At 51.2% G+C, this 14900-nt stretch overlaps 1 protein-coding gene across 4 annotated transcripts in view; it reads right to left on the reverse strand.

Annotated features, from left to right (window-relative positions):
- Positions 1 to 376: 376 nt before the first annotated feature.
- The window catches only part of LOC105474354 (transient receptor potential cation channel subfamily V member 1), a 44094-nt gene continuing 29570 nt past the window's right edge, over positions 377 to 14900 (reverse strand). For all 4 annotated transcript variants that reach the window (XM_071082151.1, XM_071082154.1, XM_071082153.1 and 1 more), the window contains exons 11-16: positions 12292 to 12457; positions 11820 to 11886; positions 7586 to 7908; positions 6154 to 6281; positions 5568 to 5683; positions 377 to 1907 (exon numbers count right to left, since the gene is read on the reverse strand). In XM_071082151.1, coding sequence (XP_070938252.1) covers positions 1735 to 1907; positions 5568 to 5683; positions 6154 to 6281; positions 7586 to 7908; positions 11820 to 11886; positions 12292 to 12457 — 973 coding nt within the window. In that variant the 3' untranslated portion in view covers positions 377 to 1734. The remainder of the gene's footprint in view (positions 1908 to 5567; positions 5684 to 6153; positions 6282 to 7585; positions 7909 to 11819; positions 11887 to 12291; positions 12458 to 14900) is intronic.

The raw sequence follows: 14900 nt of genomic DNA on the forward strand, positions 1-14900 counted from the left end.
CACACATACACACACACACACACCATACACACACATACACATACACACACACACATACACACACACACATACACCATACACACATACCATACACACACACACAACACACACACACCATACACACACACACATACACACACATACATACACACACACATATACACACATAGACACACACACAGACACACAGACACACACACATACAGACACACAGACACACACACGTACACACACACAGACACACAGACAAGATGCATGCATGCACACACCCACACACATCCCCATGTGTGCACACATGCTTCCATAAGCAGCCTACACAGAGCCAGTTAGCTATGCCAGCCCATTACCTGGCACAAACTGTACACTTGACACGATATATATGTATACATATGTATTTATTTGAGGATGCCACTATGGATGGAGTGGAAGCATGTGCCATTGCGGGGAGGCAGGATTGGGGTCCCTACAAATGGAAGATCTTTCCAACACTCTTACCAAGTACCTTTGGGATGTGGTTCTGTACTTTTAACCTGAACAGCAATCGAGCTGATATTCTGGAGACTGCGATTGATCGTAAGGAAAGATGAAGAAGGCAACTCCTGCAACAGCTTGAATCTGCCAGAACTGGGAGTGGGACGGCCTCCCCCGCCTTCTCCGGGGAGTACAGACCAACACCCCCACACCACCCGGGCAGCTGAGCGTGGAGAGCGAGCACAATACAGAGAGGAAGGGCTGCTGCGTTTTCCATCAAACGAAGGTTTTTGCTCCCAAAGGTGTTTTCCTGGGCTTCGTTTACTTTTGCTTCTAGTATGTAAAATAAAAGAAGGCCGGGCGCAGCGGCTCACGCCTGTAATCCCAGCACTTTGGGAGGCCAAGGCTGGCAGATCACCTGAGGTCAGGAGTTCGAGACCAGCCTGGACAACATGGTAAAACCCCGTCTCTACTAAAAATACAAAAATTAACTGGGCGTGGTGGCGCTCACCTGTAATTCCAGCTACTCGGGAGGCTGAGGCAGGAGAATCGCTTGAACCCGGCAGACAGGTTGCAGTGAGCCAAGATCACATCACTGCACTCCAGCCTGGGCAACAAGAGTGAGGCTCTGTCTCAAAAAAAAAACAAAAACAAAAAAATGGCTGGGCATGGTGGCTCACACCTGTAATCCCAGCACTTTGGGAGGCCGAGCCGGGCAGATCACCTGAGGTCAGGAGTTCGAGACCAGCCTGGCCAACATGGCAAAACCCCGTCTCTACTTTAAAAAATACAAAAAATTAGCCAGGTGTGGTGGTGCGTGCCTGTAATCCCAGCTACTCGGGAGGCTGAGGCAGAAGAATCACTGGAATCCAGGAGGCGGAGGTTGCAGTGAGCCAAGATTGTGCTTCTGCGCTCCAACCTGGGCAAGAAGAGTGAAACTCTGTCTCAAACAATAAAATAAAATCAAAGAAAACAAGGGCATAACATGTCCCAGTAGAGACTGACCGTCCACACTGTTTAGGAAAGTGAGTAAAACCTCGAAAGCCTGTTAGGAGATTCACTTGGGACAGGGACAGTTGGATGCACATCACTCCCCATGCTTCCAACGCTTCCCACAGCTTGTCTGGTGCAGATCTGGGAACATGCTGGGCAGGCACAGACCAGGCCAGGCTGCTGACAGAGCCCTGGTGTTCCCTCGGCAGCCCCCCGTGGCGGCGGGGTCTCCTAATGCCCAGCGTTAACAGAGCTGTCTGTGTGAGGTCCTCACTTCTCTCCGGAAGCGGGAGGACTCTTGAAGACCTCAGCGTCTTCTGGTCTCAGGGACCCTGAAAACTGTCGCAGGTGCACTTCCTCGGGCTGAGCAGAGGGCCTATCTCGAGCACTTGCCTCTCTTAAAAGGGGGACCAGGGCAAAGTTCTTCCAGTGTCTGGCTGAAACTGAAGGGTAAAACACTATTACTATCTTGGATGCAGCAAAACAAACATTGCCTTCTTGGCCTCCCAAGTCTCCAGATAAAAGGAGGCCCAGGCTAGGCGCAGTGGCTCACGCCTATAATCCCAGCACTTTGGGAGACCGAGACGGGTGGATCACCTGAGGTCAGGAGTTTGAGACCATCCTGACCAACATGGTGAAATCCTATCTCTAATAAAAATACAAAAAATAGCCGGGCGTGGTGGCGCATGCCTGTAATCCCAGTACTTGGCAGGCTGAGACAGGAGGATCGCTTGAACCCGGGAGGCCAAGGTTGCAGTGAGCTGAGATTGCACCACTGCACTCCAGCTTAGGCAACAGAGGGAGACTCTGTCCAAAAAAAAAAAAAAAAAAAAAAGGAGGCCCAGGCATGCAAGTGCTTCCTGAGGCACCTGGATCGGTGCAATGTCCTCCTCCCTCAACTGCTCAAAGAGCCTCATGCACTCTGGTTGTTCCTCAAATTCTCTTCCTCCATCCCACCCCGACTTGCTTGCAGCCTCAGGAGAGCCTATCGCCTGCCCCTCTCGGCCTCCATCTCCTCCCTGCCCAAGTGGGAGGGAGAGGAGGTCTCCACAGAGCAATGCCGAGGCCTGTCCCGTGAGTGCCTCAACACCAGGGCAGCTCTGGGTGACGAGCACCAGCCAAAGAGGCAGGATTTGGGGTCCAGGCCCACTGCACTCCAGCCTGGGCGACAGAACGAGACTCCGTCTCAAAAAAAAAAAAAAGAAAAAAATTATAAAGGTGCAATCAGGCAACCTCCAACCATCCCCCATCCCTGCCCCAATTAACATGGATGTGTATATCCCTGCCTCTGGGTCAAAGCCTTTCTAAATATCACAGTGAACGTGCAGTGTTGTAAACCGCCAACAATGCCGTGCAAACATAATACGAATCAACTGCCAAGTGAAACAGCAAATCTCGTCAAAGATGTGGGATGTCACTAAATCAACAAGAGTGACATTGAAAAACTACTCAAATCACATGCAAAGCTATCTTTGAATAGCTCTCTGGCAAAGACAGACCAGTTAACAATTGACAAAGAGATCATCAATAAGCATTATTATGGGATGCAGGGATTGCTTCTAACTAAACTCATAGGAAAATCACATGATCGCAGGAGGCCTGTGGAAAAACCGATGGCGCCCTCGAACAGTTTTCTAAAAATGAGCCTTTGATAAAATAGATTTTCACTTCCAGCTATAATAGAGTATCTGGTACTGGGCTAGCCGTCCTGCTGCCAACGATCACAAAACCAGGCAACATACACGCAGCACGTGTTTTTCAGGGACAGGACATCAGGCAGAGTGAAAAACGGCAGTCCTTCAAGTAACACCCACTTAGCGGCTAAAGATTTTTAAAAACTAAAAATTAAAAAAAGGCCAGGCACGGTGGCTCACGCCTGTCATCCCAACGCTTTGGGAGACCAAGGTGGGCGGATCACCTAAGGTCAGGAGTTCGAGACCAGCCTGACCAACATGGTGAAACTCTGTCTCTACTAAAAATATAAAAATTAGCCTGGTGTGGTGGCGGGCAACTGCAATCCCAGCTACTCGGGAGGCTGAGGTGGGAGGATCACTGGAACCCAGGAGGAGGAGGTTGCAGTGAGCCAAGATCGTGCCACTGCACTCCAGCCTGGGCAACAGAGCAAGACTCCATCTCATAAATAAATAAATAAATAAATAACTGCAATTCCTAAGAGAAGTGAAAATCACAAGGGGAGCCCTATGATCTCCCTAACTTTCTGCCTGGGAACCATTGCCCCAACTACAACGCAGTGAGCTGCAGTCTAAGCAGAGCATGGAATTGCCTTTGAGTGAAAGAGGAAGAAATCAAGCGCTGGGCACCTGAAGCAGCGGGAATCTGTGGATACGAGCCCTGGAGAAGAGGAGGAAAGATTTATGGGGGTGGAAGCCCAGAAGTCTTTGGGGCAGGGGAGTCCCCCACCAGTCCTTGCTAAGAGCTGAGCTGTGCTAGTTCATGAGGGTGATTAGAGAGTGGCTCAGAGGATTTAAAGGGTGTTAAGACGGTCTCTGGGCCTCTGAGACCCCCAGTACCACTCAACCTCGAACGTCTCTGTCTCATTTTCATAAAGATAGAAAACAGAATAGGGGCCAAGAGGTTAGGGGCCAGGGGACAAGGGGTCAGGGAGGAAGGGACATAGAGTTATTACACAGGCACAGAGTTTCCGTTTGGGATGATTAAAATGTTCTGGAACAAGGCCGGGCATGGTGGCTCACACCTGTCATCCCAGCACTTTGGGAGGCCAAGGCAGGTGGATCACCTGAGGTTGGGAGACTAGCCTGGCCAACATGATGAAACCTTGTTTCTACTATAAAAATACAAAAATTAGCCAGGTGTGGTGGCACGCACCTGTAATCCCAGCTACTCGGGAGGCTGAGACAGGAGAATCGCTTGAATCCGGGAGTGGAGCTTGCAGTGAGCCAAGATTGTGCCACTGCACTTCAGCCTGGGTGACAGAGTGACACTCCATCTCAAAAAAAAAAAAAAAAAAAATTCTGGAAATAGATAGTGGTGATAGTTGTACAATAATGTAAATGTACTTAATGACACTAAATTGTACACTTAAAAATGATTTAAATGGCAAGTTTTAGGAGATAAATATTTTACCACAGTTTTTTTAGAATTAAATACAAAGTAATTCAAAAACAAAGTGTTCAGGGTTGTAATTATAACTCAAAATTTGTCCACTATAAACTGTGCCTGCTTCATTTTTAAGTGTCCTCAATTAGACATTTATTTAATGTTTTCTATTAAATGTTTACCAGTAACTGTTAAACAGCTTCCTTTCTGGTAATTTTCCTTGGGGTTTTTCTATTTTTTCTTTTTTTGAGACAGAGTCTCACTCTGTCGCCCAGGCTGGAGTGCAGTGGTGTGATCTCAGCTCACCACAACCTCCACCTCCCAGGTTCAACCAATTCTCCTGCTTCAGCCTCCTGAGTAGCTGGGATTACAGGTGCCCACCACCATGACTGGCTAATTTTTGTATTTTTTTGGTAGAGATGGGGTTTCACCATGTTAGCCAGGCTAGTCTCGAACTCCTGACCTCAGGCAATCTGCCTGCCTTGGCCTCCCAAAGTGCTGGGATGACAGGCGTGAGCCACTGTGCCCGACCTCCTTGGAGTTTTTCTGCTCAAGGCATCCCTTTCCTCTTCTCACCCTCCCCTCTTCTCCACCTGCCCAGCTGTGTCCATGAGTGACAAGTGTTTCCGTCTGCCTGTTTGTGTCCGCACAGCCTCACAGAGCTATGACGTCGCATGCACACGTGCAGAGTGAGGAGCAGGGCTGAGGAGGCAGGGCAGCCCACACAAGGAGGCGGGGTGGGGCTGGGCTGCATCCCCTGGGGCGCTGAGGACAGGTGCCTGGGCTGGAGATGCTGGCACAGCCGCTTGCACAGGCCCAGTGAGTCGTCAGTGGTGACAGCATGCATGAGGCACTCAAGTCAGCCCGCGACTATGCGCACATGGCTGACGTCAGGAGCTGCTACAGTGCCCGGGTCCTGGGGCGAAGAGGAGCCCGGCAAGGCGTGGAGAAACTGCAAAGCTCCCCCTGCCCAATGTCAGGCCACCAGCCAAGGAGGCGCCAAGCACCGGTCCCTCACGCCTCACCTCTGCTTGACCGCAGGGAGAAGCTCAGGGTGCGCTTGACGCCCTCACAGTTGCCCGGGTCTTCATTGATGATGCCCACGTTGGTGTTCCAGGTGGTCCAGTTCACCTCGTCCACCCTGCAGGGTAAGGGGCCAAGGGAGCCTGAGAGCTCTGCCCAGCTTCCCAGGCCGAGGGCTCTGCCCACAGGCCAAGCCCGAGAAACCCACCCATCCCCACAGGCGGGTCGGGAGGGCGGAGAGGACTTGATTTTTGGACACCATCCCCAAAGATGTGATCTCTGACCACACTGTGAAGCCCAGGGACTTTACACATTGGATGCCAGGCTCTGACCCTGCTCACTAGAAGACCCCTTCTGGACACCTCGAATTTTCCAGAATTTAGTGTCTGGGCGCCACCAGCCGAGATCGAAGATGGGTCCCCCGTGCATGCCCACAACGGAGCTCAGGACAGCCCCAATGCCCACAGCTGGTGTGGGGAGAGCCCCCTGTGCTCATGACCAGCCCCAGGAGGCCCTGAGGTAGGCTCTGTGTCCACAGGGGAGCCCCGAGGCTCCCAAGCTCTGATTCGGGTGGAGCCTGGGCGTTACCTGAAGCACCACCTGTAGTCGTCCTTGCCGTCAGGTGTGTATCCCACCTGCAGCAGCTTGCCTGAGCGGAAGGCCTTCCTCATGCACTTGAGGAAGCTCTTCTCCGTGTCCAGGATGGTGATGGCTCTCTGCAGGAAGACACCAAGGGCAGAGGAGCTGAGGGGCAGAGGGTGCATCCCAGGGCCTCCCTGGCCGCCAGTATCCACCTCCCCAGGGGCTCTCCCAGGCCCAGATGCCTCCGGGCTGGCTGTCCAGCGCCCTCTATGCTAGCTTGGTTTCTGAAGCCTGGCGGGCGCTCCACGCAAGGGGCACAGCCCGGCCAGCCCAGACCTGTGCAGGTGCCACTGGTGCCTGCCGGGCCTGGGCAGGGCAGCCCCAGGAGTGGTACGGAGTATCCCAGACCCTGCCCTGAGGAGCTCACAAGGGGCAACACTGGGTAGGGGCTGAGAGCAGGGCCTCGGGGTGAGACTGCCTGGGCCAGGTCCTGGCTCTGCCACTTACTAGCCATGTGGCCTTGAGTACAGACACCTAACTTCACTGTGCCTCAGCGTCTTCATTCAAAAATTGAACAGTATAGCCAGGCGCGGTGGCTCACGCCTGTAATCTCAGCACTCTGGGAGGCCAAGGCAGGCGGATCACCTGAGGTCAGGAGTTCGAAACCAGCCTGGCCAACACAGTGAAACCCCATCTCGACTAAAAATACAAAAATTAGCTGGGTGTGATGGCGGGCGCCTGCAATCCCAATTACTAGGGAGGCTGAGGCAGGAGAATCGCTTGAACCCGGGAGGCAGAGGTTGCAGTGAGCCAAGATCGTGCCAGTGCACTCCAGCCTAGGCAACAAGAGCGAAACCCCATTTCAGAAAAAAAAAAAAAAAGGAACAGTAATAGAACCCACTTCACAGGACTGCTGTGAGGATTAAATGAGATCAGGTAAGACAGACAGTTAGTACAGTCCTATAGTCCCTATCATAGAGAAAGTGCTTCTTCATAAGAAGGAAACTTATTAGTAGTAGTTGGGGATGCAGGTGTGGCCCACAGGGCTCAGAAATGTAGCTGTCAGGGCCCTGCCTCATGGTAGCTGCTCCCCTGAGTCTGGCCTCTGGTGCCCACCTTACGCCAGGCTCCTCTGAGGTGGACACCCTGTGGGGCTGAGCCCTCCCCCTCCTTCCCTCCAGGACCACCCAGACCACAGCCAAGCACGGTGTCTTATAAACACCAGCTAAACTCATCTGACCCTGAGCAAGTGCTGGCCGGGGGAACTTGCTGGAAGCCCGCTGAGGGAGGTGCTGAGGCTGGATCCCTGGGCCTGGCCGGACTTTCTGCCCCCTCCTCAAATCCTGCAGGGCTCATGTGCCCAGCGGGGTAAAGCAGGGAACAGAGCAGCCCACACCCTCCTGGCCGCTCACCACCCCCCGCCACTCCACCCACCCACCTGCAGCTTCCAGATGTTCTTGCTCTCCTGTGCGATCTTGTTGACAGTCTCGCCCATGAGGGCGATGAGCATGTTGAGCAGGAGGATGTAGGTGAGAATCACATAGGCCAGCAGCAGGATGATGAAGACAGCCTTGAAGTCGTAGTTCTCGGTGAACTCCAGGTCCCCCATGCCGATGGTGAACTTGAACAGCTCCAGGCAGGTGGAGTACAGGCTGTTGTAGGAGCTATCGGGGGGCCTGCAGCCAGGCCCCCGCCACCTGTGCGAGGTGGACTCGGACGGCAGGGAGTTGTTCTTCCCGTCTTCAATCAGCGTCACCACCGCTACGGGGCACGGGGAGGGCGGGGTGCCACTGGATAGAAGCCAACACCCCAAGTCCCCTGACATACACCCTCCTGCTCAGTCTCCGATAACTTTGTGAGAAGTTATTTTTAAAGCACCCCTTCTTTAAAACTAACAAAAAATTTTCAAAGTATATTTTTAAGAACTTTATCATCACCTTCTAGAAAAATAAATAAATATGTAAATCTCTAGCACAATGTGAATATAACCACCTTTGTTCAGTGCACAACCTGCTTAACCGTACATGTCAGCTCTGGTTCCATACCTGCTTTGTCCCTCACACCCTGTCGGCCTGCATCCCTCAGAGGTCCATTTTGCAACCATGAGCATGGAGCAGCTCAGAGCAGAATGACCTCTCCCCACATTCTGCCTGCTTCTTTGGGAAGTGTGGCCCAGAGTCTGAGGGCCTCTGCAGCAGTTGTGCACTGTGGTTGCTGCCTATCAGTATCCACTAACCCCCCGGCCTAGTCCCTTCCTGTACCTACTGAAATGCAAGGCCTTCAGATCCAGGTGCCAGAGCCCACACCTATTAGGTCTGTCCTAGCCACAGCAGCCCATCCCTCCCAGCCAGAGATTCCAACACAAACCGCAGGGTGGGGACAGGGAGGGTGCACCATGTGAACTAGGCAACTGTGGGACTCGGGTGAGCATCAAAGCAGAGTCCAGTGCTCAAAAAATGACATGGAGGCCGGGCACGGCGGCTCATGCCTGTAATCCCAGCACTTTGGGAGGCCGAGGTAGGTTGATCACCTGAGGTCAGGAGTTTGAGATCAGCCTGGCCAACATGGTGAAACCTCATCTCTACTAAAAATACAAAAATCAGCAAGGGGTGGTGGCGGGCGCCTGTGATCCCAGCTACTCAGGAGGCTGAGGCAGGAGAATCGCTTGAACCCAGGAGGCGGAGGTTGCAGATGGCACCGCTGCACTCCAGCCTGGGTGACAGAGCGAGACTCCATCTCAAAAAAAAAAAAAAAAAAAGATGTAGACATGTCAAAAGAGCACAGGAGCCAGCTGGAAGGGGCTCCCTGTGACTAATCTCAGACAATTTCAGTATAAAATAAAAGAGGAGGCCGGGCGCGGTGGCTCAAGCCTGTAATCCCAGCACTTTGGGAGGCTGAGACGGGTGGATCACGAGGTCAGGAGATCGAGACCATCCTGGCTAACACGGTGAAACCCTGTCTCTACTTAAAAAATACAAAAAACTAGCTGGGCGAGGTGGCGGGCACCTGTAGTCCCAGCTACTCGGGAGGCTAAGTCAAGAGAATGGCATGAACCCGGGAGGCGGAGCTTGCAGTGAGCTGAGATCTGGCCACTGCACTCCAGCCTGGGTGACAGAGCGAGACTCTATCTCAAAAAAAAAAAAAAAAAAAAAAAAAAAGGATAGTCAGGATCATAACCCATTTAACAAAGTGAGAATCCGTGAAAACAAAAGACTGCATGGGGCCATGCTAATACAAATAAATACACAGGAGTGGGGAATGGAAAGCTCTTCTCCACAATAGAATGCCAGGTCAGAAATGCACAAGCAATGATGGAGTTAGAAGATCACCATGTCCGGGCACGGTGGCTCACACCTGTCATCCCAGCACTTCGGGAGGCCAAGGCAGGCAGATCACCTGAGGTCAGGAGTTCAAGACCAGCCCAAGCAACATGGTGAAACCCCGTCTGTACTAAAAATATAAAAATTAGCCAGGCATGGTGATGGGCAGCTGTAATCCCAGCTACCCAGGAGGCTGAGGAAGGAAAATTGCTTGAACCTGGGAGGCGAAGGTTGTAGTGAGCCAAGATGGCACCACTGCACGCCAGCCTGGGTGACAGAGCGAGACTCCTTCTCAAAAAAAAAAAAAAAAGAAAAAGAAAATCATCATTTGGCCACCATGATAGGATGAAGTGATTCAGGTAAGACTCATCAAGGGATGCTAACACTCCTGGGTGAAAGTCTGATGAGAAACAGGCTAGTCACATAGTTTCAAAGCATCTCCTTGAAAAGTATCCATTACAAAGGTAAATATAGTAGTTTTACAGTGGAAAAGTCTGGCAGATCAACCAAAACCAACTCATCGATGCTAACGTCACCAGAAGTGAGACAGACATCATGTGACTTCCAATAAAACACACAGCAGAAGACATAAGTCGCTTCTTGATATTCTGGACAAAATTGCATGCCTGGCTATAATCATGAGGAAACATCAGACACACCCAAATTCAGAAACATTGTCAAAATCACTGGTCTCTACTCATTACAAATTCTAAGGTTGCAAATGACAAGGGATGACACAGGAACTGCCCCAGATTAAAGGAGACTAAGGCCAGGCACGGTGGCTCACGCCTGTCATTCTAGCACTTTGGAGAGCCGAGGCGGGCAGATCACTTGAGGTCAGGAGCTCAAGACCAACATGGCAAAATCCCATCTCTACTAAAAATACAAAAAAAAAAAAAAAAATAGCCAGGTGTGGTGGCGGGCACCTGTAATTCCAGCTACTCGGGAGGCTGAGGCACAAGAATCACTTGAACCCTGGAAGTGGAGGTTGTAGTGAGCCAAGATGGTGCCACTGTACTCCAGTCTGGGCAACAGCATGAGACTCTGTATCAAAAAATAATTAATGGCCAGGCACGGTGGCTCACGCCTGTAATCCCAGCACTTTGAGAGGCCGAGGTGGGTGGATCACCTGAGGTCAGGAGTTCGAGACCAGCCTGGCCAATATGGTAAAACTCCATTGCTATTAAAAATATAAAAACTAGCCAGGCATGGTGGTGGGCGCCTGTAATCCCTGCTACTTGAGAGGCTGAGGCAGGAGAATTGTTTGAACCCAGGAGACGGAGGTTGCAGTGAGCCAACACAGTGCCACTGCACTCCAGCCTCGGCAACAGAGACTCTGCCTTAAATAATAATAATAATAAATTAATTATTAAAGGAGACCAAAGAAGCATGACAATGGAAGGTAATGCATGATCTCGGATTCTCATTTTCTGATAAAGACATTATTAGGACAAGTGGTGAAATTCAAATAAGGACTATGGGTTAGCTAATAGTGTGGGTCGATATTACCTTCTTGATTGTGATCATTGAACTGTGTTTATGTAAAATAACTTTCTTTTAGAAATACACACTGAAGTATTTCATGGTAAAGGGCGGATCACATCTGCAACTTACTCTCAGTTTTTTTCACACGTGGCATATGTGTTCATGTTTGTGCGTGAGCATGTATATGGGGTAGAGAAAGTGGTAACATAAAATGTGGTAATTTGGGGGGAATCTGGGTCAAGAGTGTAGAGAAGTTATTGGTTCTATTCTTGCAACTTGTCTGAAGTCTGAAATAATGTCAAAATTAAAAGTTGAAGGGCCGGGCATGGTGGCTCACACCTGTAATCCCAGCACTTTGGGAGGCTGAGGCGGGTGGATCACAAGGTCAGGAGTTCGCAACCAGCCTCAGCAACATGGTGGAAACCCCGTCTCTACTAAAATACAAAAAATTAGCCAGGCGTGGCATTGTGCACCTGTAGTCCCAGCTACTCGGGAGGCTGAGGTAGGAGAATTGCTTGAACCTGGGAGGCAGAGGTTGCAGTGAGCCAAGTTTGCACCACTGCACTCCAGCCTTGGTGACACAGCGAGATTCCGTCTCAAAAAAAAAAAAAAAAAAGTTGAAAAACCAAATGAGCCAAAATGCTATGCGACAGCCACAGCACTTCCAGCCTGGAAAATTCTTACAGCATTTTATATATCATGTGGCCAGGTTCTGGGGCTCATTTCAGTGTGTCCTCGGTCCACCCTCTCTGGCACCTGCAGACATGCACCTGCCTACCAGCTTCTCATTCAGCTCCCGGCAGAGTCTTCAGGAGGTTCAGGCAAACAGGACCCCTGCCCTTCCCCATCCCTGACCAAGCTCATTACCTGTGGAAAACCCGAACAAGAAGACGACATAGACGAACATGAAGCGACACAGGTCTCTCAGGATCATCTGTAGGAGACAGCAGGCTCATTAGAGCCGAGGCCAGGTCCGGGAGGAGCTGAGGGAAGGACCAGGCTGCACCGGCCTGGGGGCGCATCTTGAGAACACGCCGGAGGGTTTGCTTGGCTGGTTCTCAGCTGGGGGCTCATGAGGGAGTCACCCACCCTCCCCCATAGCCTTTGTTCTGGTCGAGAGATGGAGGCCTGGTGTGCAGAGGCGTCAGGTTTCAGGGGATCCCCCTGCATACACCTGGGTCAGGGCTAGATTGCTTGATTCTTGGAAAATGGGCTGGGGGCTAAACCAGCCCCTTCCCAGGCAAGACAGAGAGGATGGGCGGAGTTCCTGGGACAGCACCTTACCCGCCCCCGAGGTGAGTGGGCTCTGAGGAGACCCACTGGGGCCCCGGGCACCCACCTTCTCTATCATGACAGCGTAGATGCCCATCTGCTGGAAGCCACGGGTGTAGTAGAGCATGTTGGTCCAGCCCAAGGCCAGGGAGAACACCATGGAGGCCACGTACTCCTTGAGGTGGCTGAAGTACAGCACCACGGTGGCCAGCATGAACAGTGACTGCAGAAAGCTGAGGGCGGAGGGGCAGAAAGCTGTGTCTACAGGAACCCAGGAGGCCTGGTGCCCCCAGAACAAAAGGCCGCAGGCTGCTCAGAGGACCAGACTGCAGGCCACGATAGGAACTAGGGTTGGGCTGTCCTGCTTCCTTCAGCCCAGGCGTTCTCCATGGAAGCAGCATCATCCCCAAGGAGCAGAAATAGGCTTGGTGAGGAGGTGTGCAAAGTCTCACTCTTTTTATGTATCAAGCACAGATATAAATATAGTACATAAAGGCCAGGTGCAGTGGCTCATGCCTGTAATCCCAGCACTTTGGGAGGCTGAGGCAAGCGGAGCGTGAGGTCAAGAGTTCGAGGCCAGCCTGACCAACATAGAGAAACCCCACCTCTACTAAAAATACAAAAACAAACAAAAAAAATTAGCCAGGCATGGTGGCGTGTGCCTGTAATCCCAGCTACTCAGGATGCTGAGCCAAGATCGCGCCACTGCACTCCAGCCTGGAGGACAGAGTGAGACTCTGTCAAGAAAGAAAGAAGAGAAAAAGAGAGAGAGAGAGAAAGGAGGGACGGAAGGAGGGAGGGAACGAAGGAAGGAAGGAAGGAAGGAAGGAAGGAAGGAAGGAAGGAAGGAAGGAAGGAAGGAAGGAAGGAAGGAAGGAAGGAAGGAAGGAAGGAAGGAAGGAAGGACATAAAAGGATATATAGTGGCCAGGCGTGGTGGCTCACACCTGTAACCCCAGCACTTTGAGAGTTTGAGATGGGCAGATCACTTGAGGTCAGGAGTTTGAGACCAGCCCAGCTAACACAGTGAAACCCCGTCTCTACTAAAAATACAAAAATTAGCTGGGCAAGGTGCACACCTCTAATCCCAGCTACTGGGAACACTGAGACAGGAGAATCGCAATGCTATGTAGAACACTGTTTCTATTAGGCAGGTAAATCAGTGTGTGCTAAATCTACAGACCTTGCCTCTTGAGTTTGGCTTTTGGAGCTAAAGTATAGGTATCTCAAGATTAGGGGGGAAACAGAGGAAAATAACCCATTCTACCAAAAAGGTGCCTGCACTCCTGTGTTTATCAAAACACTATTCACACAATAGCAAAGCATGGAATCAATCCAGGTGCCCATCCATGGTAGACTGGATAATCAAAATGTGGTACGTATATACCGTGGAATACTATGCAGCCATAAAAAAGAATGAGATCATGTCCTTTGCAGCAACATGGATGCAGCTGGAGGCCACTATCCTAAGCAAATTAACACAGAAACAGAAAACCAAACCCCACATGTCCTCACTTACATGTGGAGCGAAACACTGGGTGCCCACAAGCACAAAGACGGGAACAATAAACACTGAGGATTCCAAAAGGGCGGCAGCCGGGAGGGGGACCAGGGTTGAAGAACTACCTATCAGGTACTATGTTCACTACTTGGGTGACCAGATCATTAAACCCCCAGACCTCAGCATCATACACTATACCTACCTAATAAACCTGCACATGTACCCCCAAATCTAAATTCTTTAAAAAAATTAAAATAAAAAAGTGTACCTTTCACGATCATGTAAAATAAAGCTGATTCTAGTTTTACTTGGCCCCCCCCAAAAAAAAAGAAAAAAAAGATTGGGTGAAAGGGTGGGGTTTGTGAGTCCTACGGACAAGCTAGCTGCAAGAGATTCAGAATCATTCCTTGCTCTTCTGGGAAGGAAGAGATCAGGACAGGGGCTGTGAGCCGAGATCCCATTCCGGAGTCCTCGGCACATACTGGGGCTTGAGGCTCTGGCTTACTTTCTGAAGGAAGGAGGTTCCCTGCCACATCCGCACTGTTCCATTAATTTATTTAGAGATGCTATCTCGCTCTGTTACCTAGGCCGGAGTGCAATGGCACGATCTTGGCTCACTTCGTCTCCCGGGTTCAAGCAATTCTCCCACCTCAGCCTCCTGAGTAGCTGGGATTACAGGTGTGTGCCACCACGCCCAGCTAATTTTTGTATTTTTAGTAGAGACGGGGTTTCACCGTGTTGGCCTGGCTGGTCTTGAACTCCTGACCTCAAGTGATCTGCCCGCCTCGGCCTCCCGAAGTGCTGGGATGACAGGCATGAGCCACCGCGCCCGGTCATCCACACTGTTCTATAACTGTGCTTTCACTCATCTGCCTCCTCCTAAAGCAGTGGTTCTCAACCAGGAGTGATTCTGGCACCACCCCCGAAACAAGTGAGGGGCCTTTGGCCGTTATCTGGAGATGTTCTTGATTGTCAAGACTGGGGGATGGGGAAGAGCTCCAGGCATCTGTGAGTAGAGACCAGTGATGCTGCTAAATATTCTACGGTGCACGGGGCAGCCCCACCCCCTACCACAACTAAGCACTATCCAGTCCAAAATAGCAACAGTACCAAGGTTGCAGAACCCCCCATTAAAGACAGGAAACTCCCTAAAGGCGGGCACCAGGTCTGTTTCAT

The sequence above is a fragment of the Macaca nemestrina genome, chromosome 17, assembly GCF_043159975.1.
Source record: "Macaca nemestrina isolate mMacNem1 chromosome 17, mMacNem.hap1, whole genome shotgun sequence".
Classification (NCBI taxonomy): Eukaryota; Metazoa; Chordata; class Mammalia; order Primates; family Cercopithecidae; genus Macaca; species Macaca nemestrina.